This window comes from Sturnira hondurensis, unplaced genomic scaffold (genome assembly GCF_014824575.4).
Source record: "Sturnira hondurensis isolate 20B ecotype Veracruz unplaced genomic scaffold, ASM1482457v3 Scaffold0019835, whole genome shotgun sequence".
NCBI classification, from domain to species: domain Eukaryota; kingdom Metazoa; phylum Chordata; class Mammalia; order Chiroptera; family Phyllostomidae; genus Sturnira; species Sturnira hondurensis.
In genome coordinates, this window is record NW_028092466.1 from 4,896,472 (window position 1) to 4,912,964 (window position 16,493).

A 16,493-nucleotide genomic window follows, 5' to 3' on the forward strand; every position below is an offset into this window, starting at 1 on the left:
CCTGGTCCCTGGTTTGGGGTGTGCTGTTGGGGGAGGTGTGGTGCAAGAGGCAACTGATTAATATATTTCTCTAGTGCAGTGATGTTTCTCTCCCTCTCTTTCTCCCTCCCTTCTCCTTTAGGAAGGAAGGAAGGAAGGAAGGAAGGAAGGAAGGAAGGAAGGAAGGAAGGAAGGAAGGAAGGAAGGAGGCCCTAGGTAAAAGAGGACTATACTTAGCTTCCAGTCACGTCTACACTGGCCTGTGCTGTAAAGAACAGCCCAGTGACAGCAACAACTACCAAAAGCCTTCCAACCCTACTGGTCCCAGCTCATCTACACGGAAGGAATCCTTCAGATCAAAGCGACAAGAGGCAGCCTCTTTAAACTCTTTTCTCTCTCAGTCTAGACCTCATGCTTCTTTTCCTGTGGCTCTGAACCTGAACCTCCTTAGTCTACTAAGACCCTGCCAAATGAGGGTGGAGATACAAGAGCCTTAAACAGATGGGAGAAAGCATCCGTCAGGCTTAGGATTCAAAGGGTGGCAAAGCAGACTGAGTCTCCATGGTGATGGGCTTAATGGGAGAAAAACACTATTTGTTTTGCCACCCAGGGTGAAAATGGGAAAAGGGAAGAGATCAAACCCTCTCCACTGGGGTAGGAACAACCATGAACACTTGATTAAGGAGGAAGAGGCTAAAATAAAGGATTGGCGGGTGAGCTCTTGGTACACTGGGGGAAATTTTAAAGATATAATGAACAAGCATAAGGCTCTCCAGAAAGAAAAACACAAAAAAGGGACCCAGTGTCAGGCCTCAGATTCTGCTGACACCCCTGCTTCTTACCCCCAAAACAACAGAACCTGTTCCCCAGCCCTTAGGCCCTGCTGAAATACAAACACTCTGAGGCCCTGGAGGCATATACCCACCAGACTCCTCCTTGAGAGGCTCCAGCTCCAGCTCGGGCTCACTGGCAGGCAGGGTGGCATCCCCAGCCTGTGCAGCTGGCACACCCTGAGCAGCTTGCTTGCGGGTGCTTCCCCAGCCACTCACTTTCCGCTTCTTCTCAAGTTTGCTGGACATCACGTAGCCAAAACCTGCAGACACATAGGAAGCTGGGAGTCCCTTTTGAATTCACAAATTAAGTGAGACCTCCAGATAAGATCCTATCTGGGGGTATCCATGCCCTGCTCCATTAAAGACACAAGGGTCTTGCAGTCCTCACTCCTTTCCCTAGGATATCCCACTTTCTTCAGAGCATTGGGTTAAAAATCAATGTTATCCCTCAAGGCATTAGAAATATGAAAGTTAAAGATGGTGGTCCAACAGACAGCCCATCAGTGAGGTTTTAGGAACACCATCTCTGCCCAGAGGTATGAGAATGTAAGATAATCGGGAAAGTATGTACAAAGTTGAACCCCTCAGAGACATGGTTGAGTGAGAGAAGACCCAGGGAGGAGTAGACTGTCCCCAGGTTCCCTACCCTTTGCCACTGTGTCAAGTCAATGAAGCAAAAAAAGAAGAAAAAAGTGATTTTCCTAAGTACATCTTTTCCTAAGTTACCCCTAGAAGGATAATGGGGAAATGCTCCTCCAGCTTACACTAAAACTTTCAACTTCCTTAAATAAAGAAAAACCACATTTGCAACATGTCTTAGCTTTTCATTCCTGAGTGTTAGGAACACTGTTTTATGTGTACAGAAAAGGTCTCAGTACAGTTGGCTGAGTAACTCTGTGCTGACTGATCATGAAAACCAAGATCATTTGACTCCAAATGCCCTGAGAACAAATTGGAAGAAGGAAGGACAAAATTGAATTTCAAATTGTGTCCGGGAGAAGAAAATGGGGGAATGAGGAAGACCACAGTTGTGCCTCTCTCAGGAAATAGGATGGCCAGAAACGGGCATCTCTAGCAGGCGGTCAGGATCCCAAGGGCAATGTCTAATTCGCTGGGCATTCCCTCTCCATACAGCTATCTCCTGTCAGCCACTCGCGGTTTTCCTTCCTCATCCCCACAGGCTACCGCAGGCATTGATCATAGGTTGAGTTTCAGACCTGAAGGATTTGTACTTTGCTCCAAGGAGAAACGTTCTATTAGGCCAACACACCAATAAAACCAACTATAGCAGCCCGGCTTCCCTCACTGGTCTCCAGAGAAGCGTCCCGCTGTGCTCTGGCCTCCAGCTGGAGCCTCAGGAGCATTCCGCTGGCAAGGTTGCCCGCCCCCTCCCCATGGGGCTCACCCCACGATCACATGGCAGGCCCCAAGAGGAGCTGTTCTACCGGCCTGGGGCTCATTCTATTACTCAGAATTAAAATAAATACCGTAGGGAAGTGGCCCTCTCAAACTGACTACCAGTGGGCAAATTTCCTCTCACAATAGCTTCCTCACACAACTGTCCCCGCTTCTTCATCTCAACCCCAACTGCCCCTTCTCTCCCCTCTTCCCACAACTGCCCCTTCCTCCACTCACAACTGCCCTTACAATTGCTCCTTCCCGCCCCTAACTGCCCTTTGCTCTTCCTTATCCCACAAGTGCCCCTTCCTCCCTCCCTACAACTATCTGCCTCACCACCGCCCCTCTCCCCGCAACTTCCTACTTCACCTTAGAGTTCCTTTTACCCTCCAGTCTGCCCCCGACACACACCTCACGACTCCGACCTAGGCCAACTGATGGGCCACTCCAGCTAACAAGTAGCCCCGCTCCGCCCTCTCAGACTCGCGCGGGCACGCGTCGCCATGGAAACCCTGGGCAGGGAGGGGCGAGCAGCTGCGCGGGCTACTGGAGCCTGCCTCCTCCGCGCAGGCGCAGTGGAGATCCGCTCTGTGCCCTACTGGGCTCAGGTCTGAGGGCAAGAGGTTTGGGTGCGAAGGAAGCCAATAAATATAGCAGGCTGAAGGGTGCGTGGGGCTTGGCCTGAGGTTAGGGCTCAAAGGGTTGGGGCTGAGAACAATAAGCTACCCTCCCGCAGGACACTAAAAAGGCAGGAGGAACCCAAGCACCCGCCCCGCGCTCGGGTCCCGAGGGCTCCATCCCAAACGAATCCAGCAGATGGCGCCCGGGTTTCCGCCTGGGAGGCTTATTGGCTCTTTAGAAGGGGCTCCAGGATTTCGAGGCAGCCGTGGCTGCAGCTGGGTACAGAGGAAAAACCGGGGCTGGAGCACCCCTGCCCTCCCGCTCGCTCCCCATTCTTAGTTCGGACTGGGGTCTAGGCTCGCCCGACAGCGTGGGGCAAAGAAAGGGAGGGAAGAACGGAACTGGAATTTTTGGAATCTGAGGATTGGCTTTAGAAAGCGACTCTCATTTTGGGGGGTAACGGGGGCGAGGACTCCCCGAAGAGGATGACCTGGCCGGCGCACGGCTTTCCAGAAGAACAAAGGTTGAACCCTGGAGAGAAGTGTTAGAGGAGTGGCAGCCTTCAACCTCTGCTAGGGGGCGCTGCGGGCCGGGGCCGCAGGAAAAGGTGCCTAGAAGGCTGTTGTACCTGAAGCCGGAAGAAGCTTCAGGGAGACCTAGGAGATGCCCGGAGGAAGCCACCCAGAAGGATGGGAAGGCATCCTCCCTATTTCCATCAGTAGTTCCTAATTAACCTCTGGCTGGTGTGGCTTAAGGGACCGTCGCCAGGCTGGTGAGCGCCAGCCTTCGAACTGAAAGGTGGGTGGTGGTTCCAGACCCAGTCAGGGCACATGCCTGAGTTGCGGGTCAGGTCCGCAGTTGAGGGGATGTGAAAGACAACTGAATATTTTTCTCCCTTTCTTTCTCCCTCCCTTCCCCTCTCTCTAAACGTAAATAAATAAAATCGTTTTTTTTTAAATAGTGCCTAATTAAGACAAAGCCAGCAGCGAGCCCGCTGATTGCATTTCCATGAGGAACTAAACTGATAACTTTTTTTTTTTTTTTTGCTGGAGGAGGAGAGGGAAGCTGAGATGCATGTTCCCTGGTGGGTGTTCACATCGGACAGGTCTCATTATGTCAGTCTGGCAATGAGAGGCGTGGCAGTCTCTGATACTCCTGAAGAGCCAGTGGATTAACACACCCAGACCCAACCCTGACCTCACCATCTCACCTACCCTATCTTTATTTCCAGAATTAACAGACCCTATTGAGCACAGGCCTGTGAACCAATTGGATCGCGGTTCGATTCCCAGTCAGGGCACATGCCTGGGTTGCAGGCCAGTTCCCTGCAGGCCAACTCCCAGCAGGGGACGCCCAAAAGGCAACCATACATTGGTGTTTCTCTCCCTCTCTCCTTCCCCTCTAAAGATAAATAAATAAATAAAATCTAAAAAAAAAACAGACCCTATCCTTGGCACCCCCCAACCATTATTTTTAAGGTGGGTCTCTGGGCTCTGATTTGTGACCTACTGCCCAGCCCAAACTCCTGTTATTGAGAGCAAGGATTAAGAGGGGTCCTGCCACACTAAAACCAGCTGCACAGCAAGCAAGGTTAAGTAGGTGATCCTCTAATCAGATAGGCAGTGGGTGGCAGAGAGAGTTAACATAATTGGTTAGATCCCCCAGGGAGAAGTCCCAAAGGGGTGAAGATTTGGGGGAAGGCCTGGGGTAAGGTGTCTTACAGTCGGGGCTCATGGCTCCCTCAAGGTAAGGAATGTCATGTAGACTCCATTTCTTTTCTGACTCCAACTTGGTTGTGCCTAGGGATCTCAGGCCTCTACATTATGCTAAACAGGTAATCAAAACATCTCGCTTTGCTAATTACTGTTCAATCCGATTAAATGCTGCTGAAGCTCATCAACAGAGGTGGAGATAGGGGGAAGGGATGAAGTGGGGCCAACCACAGCTGTGATGGGGGTCTCCCCGGGGGCTCTAGGGGACAGCTGAGAAACAGCCTGGGTAGCAAGACTCAGTACTTCCCAAAGAAAAGGGGTAGAAGATTTGTACCAGGAAGACTCAGTCTTACTGCATCCTCCCCACCTCAGGCTTCTCCCTCCTCCCAGAACTTTCATTACCCTCAGAACTCAGGCATCCGGCCATTCCCACAGCTCCCTACACACACCCCTGTCCCAGCTTTAGTAAGTTCTGTTCTCTCACAGTCAATATTTGATTTTTCAGAGCCATCTCCACGGAGAGAGGGGAGCTCTTCCCTTGCTTCCCCCCTACCCTGGCCCTCTTTTGCCCACCCCAGGCTCTTTGTGCCCCCAATCTTCTCTGAACTAGCTGACTTAATGAAATGATATTAAAGTCTTAAGCAACTCCAAAAGAATGGTTGTTATGGTGAGGGGAGTGGGCAGGACGCCTGGGTTCCTGAGGGGAGCAAGGGCTAAGGAGGGGGAGAGTGAGCCCGAGGCTAAGGTCTAGAAGCCCCAGTCCCTAATGGGGAGCAACAGATTTGAGGTGAGCTGGGGGCCAGACCTCTGGATCTTGGTGGGAAGCTAGGAGTGAGGGCTGGGGACAAGGAAAAGGTGGGAGGAAAGGACATTCAGGGGGTTGAGATCAAAGCCTGCTGTGCAGAGCCTGTCAGGGATGGAGAGGCTAGCTGCGGGGACACTGCCTCTGTGCCAACAGCCTCCCTGCTGACTGTGCCCTAGGACAGTCCCGTGAGAACCAGAAAACATTCCTCTTCATCCCTGACTCATCCCTCTTCTCCCTTAACCACCCCCCAGCAGACCCCCACAGGTGATTTGTAGTTGATGCTCTCATGTGGGTAGGAGCCAGGAGAGAGTCATTCCATGACAGGAAGAGCTGAGAGCTTCCAGGAAAAGAGAGCATAGAGGCCAAGAGATGAGAAGCCAAGCACCACCCCCACCTCCCCCACCCATCCCCACCTCACTCCCCTGGGGACCCTGGCCCAGCCCCAGTCCCCTTGGGGTGGTGGGAATGCAAGGACATTTGGCTAGGGCTGATTGATGAGGGAGGAGGCAGCCACTGGGCACTGAGGCTGCTGTTTGCTGAGCACACAGATTCCTCCCCACTCACCAGCTGCTGCCCCCTGAGAGGCTGCTCAATCTCACCCCCACCACCACCATCCTCTGGGGTTGAAGGGAGCTGATGCCTAAGTTTCTGATGGCAGTTGTGGGGAGTGGAAGGACCAGGACACCAAATGCTTCAATTCCCTGTGAGAATCGGGGGTACCTGGAACCTGGTCCCCACAGAACTTCCTTCAAGACTTCACTTTCCTTGCTACCTTCCAAACTTCACTTCTGCCTAAATTTGACTCCCATTTATACGGGATCCTTTTTCCTACCTCCACCCACTTCTCTGAGTCCATCTCAGCCAGCCCCAGCCTTCAAACTGCCCTGCAACATTTCTCCCACTCTGCCTACAGATCCGGAAACTCTCCCTGGGGGAGGGTGTACCCCACTTTTGTGATTGCTCATGTAGCCCCTTAGGAAACTTCATTTTTAATTCTCACTGAAATTCTAGTTTATATCAATGATTCCCCATCAGAAATTCCCACTGCAACTCTTTGCTCTATTCTCCTTAAAACCCCCAACATAATCCACATACACAAACACAGACACCTCTATCTCATTTATAACCTGCTTGTGTTTGGAAGGATGGCAAATCTGTGCTTCTGTATGCAGCACAGCCCCCAGGACAGCCTCAATCCTGTGGTGTTGGAATGGGGGCAACTTTTGCTTCTGTGGTCCCAGGCCTCTCAGTTTCTATACTTCTGTTGTACCTGCCACCCCTGATTCTGTACCAACAGCCATACCACAACTCCCAAGTTCAGGTCACCTTCCCTGCCCTCCCAGAACTTAAATTTTAGTTGGAGAAAATACATCTTGCTTACACACAGGAAACAAAGGATGGGGAAATAGAAGATTGAGTTAGATCAACTTGCTAAATGTGGATTCTAGACCCTAAGTGACCTACAGGCAGGGGCTGGGAAAGAACAGGACACACCTGGGTTGTGTGTGAAGTAGTGATCCATCCCTTCTAGCTATTTCCAAACATGTGGCGATTTCACCTCCATGCTTTGCACTTGCTGCTCCCTCTGTTGGGTATGCCCTTCCTCATACTGCATGGATTACTCCACATTTTTCAGGGTCTTCATTAAATGTCACCTCTTCAGAGACCTTCTGGACCTAAAGCATCTCCTTGTTACTCTTCATCCTCTTCAGCCTGTTACTCTGTTTTGTTTACATTCTTTATCATCACCAGAAATTCTATTATGTTGTTCCCCACCAAAATGTGGACTTCATGAAAGCAGGGACTTTCCTTATTCAGTACTTGGAACAAAGTAGACACTTAATATGATGTTAAGTGAATGAGTGAACCAAAGAACCAACAAATGAATATCTTCTTGCCTTTCTATTCGCTTTGTTTGTTACTGTAGGAATGTCTTTGTGTATTTATCCTCAGAAAGTGAATAGGATGGCATGGGTTGCTCTGTGTGAGAATCACCAGCACTTTCAAATAGCTCTAAAGATATAAAGTGACTACATGCATGGAAACCCATATGTCTTGTGTTGTTAATGGTGGCGGGGGTGGGGGGGGAGTCCACAGATACCAGTGCTCCAAGGGGGTGTATCCCAGGGTGCTATGTAGAATTCACTGTTTCTCTCCCCAGCTGTGCTTCTGTCCCCAGGTGTCTTCCTGTCTCTCAGCATGTTATGATGTCTTCACTTTGGTGAGGTGTTTGTCATGGAGAATGTTTACCCCCACTCTCTTCCTTCTTGTCTCCACCTGTGTCTCTATGTGTAAGGGGAGTCTCCCTCAGCTGCCTTGCCCCCTCTCACACACATCCCTGCCCGAGTCTTGGACCCCTCCCTTTCTCACTGGGCCCTGTTGCTGGGCTCTGGGTTGCTATAGTGACGGTTGCCAAGTCCCTGAGGCTGATAGCCAGCGATGGGGCTGTCGGCTTCATCCACAAGGGAAGCTGAGGGGGGCTTCCCATTGTGTGAAGAAGGGGATGTTGCTATGACAACAAACCCCTACTAAGGGGCAAGGGACCAGCCCTTCCACAGCCCCTCAAGCCTCCCCACCTTGGGCAGCTCCAGTGAGGGCTTGGAAGGCAAGAGTACATTCTAGACAGCCCAGCACCTGGCCTCCCAGTTTTCAACCTGCTTCCTATAGTGCCTGCACCTCTCAGGATCCAGGCATCTCACTCAGACAGGGGAAGGAGCAGGGGACCTACTGGACAGAGGAGGAGCAGGAGGACCCCTTGACCTCTGGGCAGATGGGAGACAGCAGGAGAGAATATAGAGTCAGGAGAGGGGCGGGTAGGGCAGAGGTTGTGACCCCTGCCAACCAGCTCCAACGATGCTCCTGACGATGCTCCTGATGCTCCTGACGGCTGCTTTTGTGGTTGGAGAATGGAGCTGAGTCTCAGGGGTTGGGCACCTTGGTTCTTTAAGGGAAAAGAGCCTAGGTTGTGGGTACAGGGAGCCAGGAGAGAAGGAGCTTTAGTATTCTGGGCAGCCACACCCCTTCTCCTCAGAGCAAAACGCCCAGAGGTGTCTTAGGCAGAGATGGTGAATAGACTATTTTTTTCTACTTTGTTTCTGACTATGATTTGCCTTGTCTCCAGTGCTTTGGTTTTAGCAATGGACACTCAGGCTTTCCCCACGTGTGAACTTATATTCACATACATCCTCATTGGATGTTATTAGCAACTGTCCCTCTTGCTTGGGTTCTTCTCTGCCTGCCAGAGAAGGCCTTCCTCGGCCTTCTCACTCAGCACATTGCCTCCTCCCCCAAGGCACTGCCCACCTCACCCTTCCAATCCAACCTTCTCACGACCCTTCCCTTTGGTTTCATTCAATCCAACCCTCAGCTTGAAAGCCATTCTATCCACCAGTTCCTCCCAATTCATGTCCAGTCATTCTCCAGTCTTCTCATTAACTTTTGAAGTTTTTTATTCTTTTTTTTGGTTTTTGTTCTTCAAATTTCCCTTTTACAGTAAAACTATTGAGGTGACAGCCACACCCTGCCACCTCCCCCATGGCAACAGCAACTTCCTGTTCCCTGGATGGAGCAATTAGAAAAATCAGGAAGGAGCTGGGAAAGCTGGGAACTACACCAGAGAGATGACATGACCTCTGGTGTACTAAGCAACTATGTGGCTGGTGATTGAGGTGGCCAACTTGGTGCCCAAGGACAGCTCTGGTCTAATGAAACTGAGCTGAAAGGAAACTGAGGCAACATCCAGTTGTGTACTAGAGGGCAGGAAAAGGTATAAGCTGGTAACTATGGAAACAGTGGCAGTTGCTAAGTGCCACTGTCCGCTAGACCAGTCAGTGGGCCACCATTTTGGTCACTAAGAAGGGAGCTGTGTTGAATTTGAAGAGTAGGAAATGGAGGATGTGAAGAACAAGATAGCCATCTGGGATACCGGGGTACAACACATGGGGTAGTCCTGTTGAATAACAGATTATATTGGAATATGAAAAGGGAAGAAGAACAAGACAAATTGGACCTGCCACAGCAGATGGCAGTCATCTTAGCTGTCTTAAAAGCAGCACAGAGAACAAAGGAAAGGGGATCCTGGGAAGTGCCACTGAATACTAGGAAAATCCTCCTCAGTCCATCCAATCTTCTTACAGTCCGTAAATTCCAGCTTCCTCCTGAAATAGGAAGCTCTTCCTGCCCCACCACCCTTCTCCACAGAGTAAGAACCATCCACTGCCCTCCCCCCAAAACCCCAGACTAAGTCACTTGAGTTCCAGCCAGACCACTTCCTGTTTCAGAAGTGCTACTTCCTGTCCTGGATGAAGGCACTTCCAGTTCCTGCTGTACTGCTTCTGCCACTTCCCAGGCCACTTCTGTCCAAGCCTGGTGACTTCTTATCTGGAGCAAGCCACTTCCTGTCCCAAGTGACCCATTCGGCATCAGACCAAGTCCATATGTGTCCCAACTGGTTCGTATCTTGCTATTGGCCACTGGACAAAACAGGACACTTCTCATGGTAGCTGTCATGACCCAACCACCCCAAATGGCTGGAGTAAGTACGTAGAGGCCTGGGGCAGGGCAGAGAAGGTGGCCCTGCTGCCCATGCCCTGAGCTGGAGTGGAGAGCCAGAGCCTTTCCCACAAGGCCCCCATTTTTGGCAGACTCAGGGGAGTAGTTGATAAGAGGTCAGAAGAGGGAGCTGAGAGAAGAGCTTTGATGCCCCCACCCAGGAGATGGGGGAGACACAGGCTAAGAAGCCAAGAGGATAAAAGGAGATGTAGGGAGGAGGATGCTAGGGAAGAGGAACAGACCTAGAGACAGAAGAGAGAAAGAGAATGAGAGAGAGAAGAGAAGAGAAAAACAGTGAGAGGCAGAAGGAAAGAGGTGCCAAGCAAAAGACAGACTGTTCCCGCCCCTAGCTCTCAGTGGGTGAGGGGAGCAAGGATCCCTGGGTCACAGTCAGAAGAGGTGGCTGAGTCTCTGCCTCATTCCCAAGGGAATAGGACCCAGGACCACAGAGAGGGGCACACATGGCCAACCACAGGGCAGGAAATGGTTCGGTGAAAATCTTAAGGAATGCTACAAGTAGAGGAGAGGGTAACAGCCAGGAGGGGCAAAGAAGCTGGTGGGGCAAAGGGGGCCAAGGGGATACTAGAAGTGTCCCTCCAACCACAAATTACACTGGAGGAGCACCACAAGAAGGGCTGGATCCAAGAGAGCCAGGTGAGAGAGCCCTCATACTTTGTAGTAGATGTTTGGAGGGCTCTGGGGAGGCCCATCCTGTACGATGTACACAGGATGCCCATAGTCACCACTCACCTTCTCATAGTGGGGACAGAAGGGGGGGTCTGCAGCCCCACTGCCCCGAAGAGCTATCCCTAGTTCCCCAGGCTCAGTCTCCCTAGGTCCCATCCCACCTCCACCCCCAAGACCCAGAGACCCTCCCCTCCCAAAGGAGCCAGGACCAGGGTGGCGACTCTCCGAAGGCTTGGCCCGCCGTCTCCGCCAACACATGGCACCCCCAGCCCCTGCCACGCCCAGCAAGAGCAGCACCAGCCCCCCTGCTGCCCCGGCCACTGCGGGCATGCTGGGAGGGGGCAGGGGGCCTTCAGCACCCCGGGAGGTTGCATTGCTGGTGGGGTCACCTGGCAGGGAAGGGGTGAAGGAGGAAAGAGGGGGAGGGGCTGAAGGAGCCACCTAGGCATCTGAACAGCCAGCTTTGGGGGTCCCCATGGGCTTCCTCAGCAGTGCCCAGGACCCTTGGGGACCCCACCTCCCTTCCACCCCTCCAAGCCCAGCTCAGAATCCAGGTGTGTCCAGCCCTTCAGCTCCGTGCCAAAGAGTCCCCCCACCCCGCACTTCTCTGACAGCACTGATTGAAGCGCTGACTTGGCTAATTAGTTCTAATTGAGTCTTTTCCTCATTTGGCTTCCATTTCCCTCCCACCCTTCCATCCTCTTTTCTCCTCTTTCCTGTATCATCCCCCCAACCCCATAAAAAAAAAAAACTAAAGAGGGAGGGAGAGGGTGAAGGCAAGGCAGCTGGGATCCAAGAGCAGAGAAGGCTGAGGAAGGGAGGAGGCTGGACCCCTGGTTCCTACCTGGCACACTCTCCTTCCCAGGCTCCAGGCTGTGGGCTGCCCCTTGGTCTCTTTCCATGGGCATTTCAGACACAGGCTTCCGGGGGGCAGCCCCTCCTCTGGGACCTGGGGGTAGGGAAGACCCAAGAGAAAGCAGCTGAGACAGCAGCCCCCTGACCTTGATAGTACTGCCCTGACCTCCCTTGGCTTCTAGGAGATGTGCCCAAACCCCACTCACTTTGTCCCACTCGGAGAAGAACCTTCATGCCTCGGGTAAGGCACACACCACCCTGCAAGCTCTCCAGGCCTTCCCGGGTCCCATCTGATGTGGCTGGAAGAAAAGAGCCAGAGGGAGAAGTTGGCACCCCAAAGTCTAGCCTCAACCCTGTCTCCATGCCCTGGCCCCAACACCACCCAAGGGTATAAGGGACATCTCTCGGCTCTGGTGGCCCCTCCTTCATCTGCCCTCCATCCCAGGAGCACTACCCCACTCAACCTGCCCTCTGCCCAACATTACCAATTATGTAGTAATCATGGTGTGAGCGGAACTCGTGACCCCAAAGATTAGGGCTATACTCCTGGAACTTGATGGTGAAGCGGAGATCCAGGTCTGGCCGGTCACAAGTGAGAAGAAGGTTTGGGGCAGGGGGTGCCTCACAGCGCTGGCCCTGGGCACCCCCTACCAGATACAGCTTGTAGAACTCATAATTAGGAGAGGAGTGGGGGCCAGGAGGCCGGGCCCGGGGACAAAGCAGATCTAGCCGGTCCCCAATCTGAGGGTAGAGCACGTAACCACCCTCTGCCTGGAACCTACGAGGAGGTCAAGGTGAACAAGGGGGAGAAGTGTCAGAGGTCTGGCCCCCAGAGCTTCGCCTCCCTCATCCCACATCCCTGCAGAACAGCCTTTGTCTGACTGAAAAGTCTATTCTGATAGAGTAGGCACTAAGGACTCTGTAAGCTCACACGGGAAGCAGCAGGAAGCCAGGCTCAGAGGTCTCCTGCCCCTTGGTGTGCCCAAATGCACTCTTCAGCCTGCCCTCACCACATGCACACTGCCATCTCTCCCTTCATCATCAGCTCTGTTGCCGTGGCAACAGGATGCCAGTTACCAAGGAGCTGGCCTCTCTGGAACCACACAGCCCACCCCTCCCAGGTGATTTCACTATTCCTTGGCAGGCAACCATGGGGGCAGAGCCTCCCCTCCCCCAGGCCACCACCAAATTTCAGAGATTTCAGGGTAAAGGTTGGGGGGGGGGCGGGTTATGATCCAGCCCAATGCCCCAAGTTAACCAGGCAATGTGACAGGAGGCAAATGTGACATGTCTGGTCTGGCAATGGCCCTAAATGGGGCTAATAGGAACCAGGGTCTGGGGGCTAGCTGCCCAACATTTCCTTACTTGGTACATCTCGCCTCCCCCACCCCCCAGGTCTCAGACCTCTATCAAAAGTGCCCCGTTGCTAGGAAATTGAAGGAGTTGACTTTTCTAACCACAGCCAACATAAGCCCCCATCTCCCTCTGCTCAGCCACCCACTGGCCCAGCACAGCTGATACCTGCCAAAGACTGAAGCACCTTCCTGTGCATTAATGGCAGACAGGGTCTCAGAACTGGATCCCAGGGGACTGCTGCTCTGTATCTTCCAAGATTCTCAAATGACCCACTCTCTCCCACCCCGCCTCCAAAGAGCCTCCAGAACACCCAAACTCTCTTTCCTCAACTCTAGTAGAATAAGCCTAATGACCTCAAACTGTACCAGATAAACTGCAGCTGGGAGTTGGTGGATAGGAGACTGACTAAAGACAGTTGAGATTATACCCACAGAGATATGGGAGGAAGGCCAGAACAGGGCAATGTGAGGGAGGCTGTGAAGTACACAGAGGAAGAGCAATAATCTCAGTGCTCCTTTAATGAATACATATGTTCCAACATCTTACCTCGAATCCTCATAAAAGCTGTAAGGATTGAGGATACCCTGCCCAAGGCCACACAGCTCAATGCACTGAGCTAAGATTAAGACTAGGATTTGATGAGCTCCAAAGTCCACCCTCTTCCCAGGGCTTCACACAGCCCCCACAGGGAGGTAGGAACTTTTCAAAACACAGAACTCTTTTGCTAATGGGGAATGAGATCTGCATGGAGGTGAGGGACCCGGATGACCTCCCAAGGGTTCTGTCCTTCCGTGTGTGGCTTGAAGTTTCATCTGACCCCTGGCCTTTTTTTTTTTTTTTTTTTTTGGAGCAAAGCAAGCATGCCACAGAACAGAGGGTCTAATGGGAGAGTCTGCAGTAAAGATGGGGGAGGGGGCAACTGAGTTCTTGGGACTCCAGATGCAAGAGGGCAAAAGAAGGGCTTTATGGGGCTCCAGGCTTCTTGCAGAAAAGAAGCCCCCAAGCCAGAAACGGAGGACTATCAACTGGTTGGGAAATTGTTCCAAGGGCTGTGTGCAAGAGTTGGGAAACAGACGGTGTGAAGAGTCAAGAAGCCTTGGGGGAGTTGTCCCCAAACTGAGCCCCCTTCCTTCCCATCTCCACCAGAGTCCCTTCTGGGGCGGGAGGCACCCTGCCTTTCCCTTCAACGCTTCAGCAGCACCTACTCAGCTGCTCTCCTGAGAGCTGACACTAACCAGGCTCCCTCCAAGCCCAGCCCCCGACACCATGCAAGTCTCCCACAAACCCCCATAACTACTCCACTGCCCTCCCGGCTCCCTGTGAACTTTCGGATCCTTGCCCTTTGGGGTCCTTCAAACTCCCAACACCTGGATATCACCACCCACATTTAGCTGTTTGCGACCCAGGAATCTGGCTCCCAAGATCACCTCTGTCTAGTAACCCATCAGCTGCCGGCAGAGCACCAACTACCTCCCTCCAGCCTCCTCCCAGCTCAGCGAACTCAACCCCCCGAAGTCCCCAAGCCTTCCATACTCCTAATGGGAGGGTGTAGGGTCTCCCCAGCCCGGATCGCTCACCTCTTATTCGCCGAATTCCAGTAGACAGGCTCCAGGCTGAGCCCAGACACCAGCCCCCCAAAACCGAGCAGCAGCAGGGCCCCGACTCGCACACCCCCCGGCCTAAATTGGGGGGCCCCCATGACCCCGCCAAGGCCTGGGGGGCGGGGCACCAACTCCCCTAAAGTCGCTCACCCCCTGGGGTGACTGCCTTAGCTGTCTGGCTTTTCTGCCCCCACCTCCCGGGTGGCTGACACCCCCGCTCCCACGCGGACCTGCTTCCTGCTCTGCCTGCGCCCCGCTACGGAGCGCTCAGCCCTCAGGAGCCCTTCCAGGGGCGGTCTGCAGGCTCCCTACGTCCCAGCCCAGGCTCAGCACCTCGGTATTAGTGAGCGGGCCTAAGTCGGGGACTGAAGGAGCCAGGGACTCGGCGGAGGTGGCATGGAGAGCCGGACAAGGGAGCGAAAAAGGGGGCACCAAGCCGGAGCCCCAGCCTCGCCGGGATTGAGGGCAGCGGGCTAAGGGAGGAAACCAGTCCCAAACCCGGGAGGGGGAGTTAAAGGAGAGGCGGGGAGGGGGAGAGGATGGCGGAGGGAAAAACCGGAGCTGGAGCTCGAAACGGAGCGGGCGGCAGGATCCCGCAGCCCACGCCCCCACACCTCCCTCGCCCGGCGCACCTCCCGCCGCCTTGCTCCCTGGCGCGGTCTCTCACGCCCCCTTTGTCTTTGCCGACTCCCGTCTCAGGCTTAGTTTCTGCCCGTCTGCCCTCCAGCCCTCGCGTCTCCGGAGCGCTAGGAATCTGCGTCTCAGATCCAGAAAGGCTCATCTCTTCTCCACCCCAGGAACCCAACCCCTTTCGCTCCCGCAGCCTCCGCCTCCTGCATCCCAAAACAACACCGCTGCTCCCGAGCGATCTGGAAAAAATGATAACCTTGAAGGCTTCGCACTCCACCAAGTGCGCTGAGTGATCATCATGACCACCTGTGAGGTGGGAGAGGCCGAGCTAAAGGATTCCCATTGAAGTGATAAACTGAGGTTCAGGGGGGTCCTGGGACTCGCCCAAGGTCATAGAGTGTCTAGGATAATGCCAGAAAGCAAACCCAGGTTGCTGAACTCCCCACTCATTGCCAGTCTCCTGTACCCTTTACTGTTATCTAGGGTTGGATGAAAAGCAAGAGACTGGGGGTAAACTTGGGCCCTTCTTTGATGGTTATGGGGAGAAATGAAGCGGGGAGGAAAGGGAGTACCTACAACCCCAAACCCACATTCAGCTGTAAGGGCTGTTTCCAATTATCCTTGGGGAAGGGAGGGGTATGCCTTTTTCGGGTGTAAGAACCCTAGCTTTCAGCGCCTCTGGGCAGAGGTGACATTCCTCTCCCCTGTTGAGCTGTCACAGACCTCCAGTCCCTTCCCTTCCATTCTGAGGTCCAAAAGCAAACCCCCGGCTGACAGTATCTCTTCAGAACTCCCCTTCACAGGGTTTGGCAAGATGTGTGCGGGGGAGGAGCTGCCGCTGGAAATAACATACTCCCCCGCCACCCCCAAAGACAGAGCAGATAAATGGAGAAACAACACCATTGACAAATGCTGAATCAAAGACTCGCCCTTGTCCTGCATCTAATTGGGAACACAGACTGTCTTTCAACACCTTTAGTCTTTTAAAGTGTGTCCTTGACTCTGGCTACTAAGTCACCTGCCTCCTGAGGGAGTCCAGGGTCCGGAAGAGGGGTGCTTCTGCTCCCCTCCCCCAGAGCTGAGTAATGGTCCTTCTGCTGCTTGATGATGGTAAACAGTGTTGAGCCAGAGCGGGTGTCTGGTCTGCCACTGTCTGCAGTCTGACACACAACTCCTACCACTCGTGCTCAACCAGGATCACTTCGACCCCTGCCACCCACCTTGGGAGTGAGATTTCAAACAGGTTCCCCCCTTCAGTTTACCAAGTTGCCTAGCAACCAACCAGTCCTTGGTATGAAGCCCCACCCCCACTCACTTGACTTCACACCAAGCTCAGCAGTCCCATTGGCTCCTGCCTAGTCCCACCTCTCAACCCTGGTTTCAGGAACAGTATGCCAGTCCCTACTGCTGCTGGACAAGGGAGCCCACTAATACCCCTCCCCAATCACCCTTTATCATTTGCCTC

General features: G+C 53.3%; 2 protein-coding genes across 2 annotated transcripts in view; both read right to left on the reverse strand.

Moving 5' to 3' along the window:
* The window catches only part of DNAH2 (dynein axonemal heavy chain 2), a 120,414-nt gene extending 117,725 nt beyond the window's left edge, over positions 1 to 2,689 (reverse strand). Inside the window, exons 1-2 of the mRNA XM_037028307.1 lie at positions 2,622 to 2,689; positions 905 to 1,072 (exon numbers count right to left, since the gene is read on the reverse strand). Coding sequence (XP_036884202.1) covers positions 905 to 1,058 — 154 coding nt within the window. The 5' untranslated portion in view covers positions 1,059 to 1,072; positions 2,622 to 2,689. The remainder of the gene's footprint in view (positions 1 to 904; positions 1,073 to 2,621) is intronic.
* Positions 2,690 to 8,817: 6,128 nt separating this feature from the next.
* On the reverse strand, positions 8,818 to 16,444 carry EFNB3 (ephrin B3). Its single transcript, XM_037028384.1, has 5 exons — positions 14,375 to 16,444; positions 11,927 to 12,219; positions 11,648 to 11,740; positions 11,431 to 11,535; positions 8,818 to 10,975 (listed from the first exon to the last, which is right to left on the reverse strand). The coding sequence occupies exons 1-5, from the start codon at positions 14,494 to 14,496 to the stop codon at positions 10,566 to 10,568; spliced, it is 1,023 nt and encodes a 340-aa protein (XP_036884279.1). The 5' UTR covers positions 14,497 to 16,444; the 3' UTR covers positions 8,818 to 10,565.
* Between the last annotated feature and the right edge of the window lie 49 nt (positions 16,445 to 16,493).

Bases quoted from the DNA above. Each gene is read 5' to 3' on its own strand.
- EFNB3 (XM_037028384.1), bottom strand. From the start codon at position 14,496: ATGGGGGCCCCCCAATTTAGGCCGGGGGGTGTGCGAGTCGGGGCCCTG. The intron at 12,220-14,374 runs GTGAGCGATCCG...ACCTCCTCGTAG, and splicing joins TGGAATTCGGCGAATAAGAG to GTTCCAGGCAGAGGGTGGTT. The intron at 11,536-11,647 runs GTGAGTGGGGTT...CCCTACCCCCAG, and splicing joins TCTTCTCCGAGTGGGACAAA to GTCCCAGAGGAGGGGCTGCC.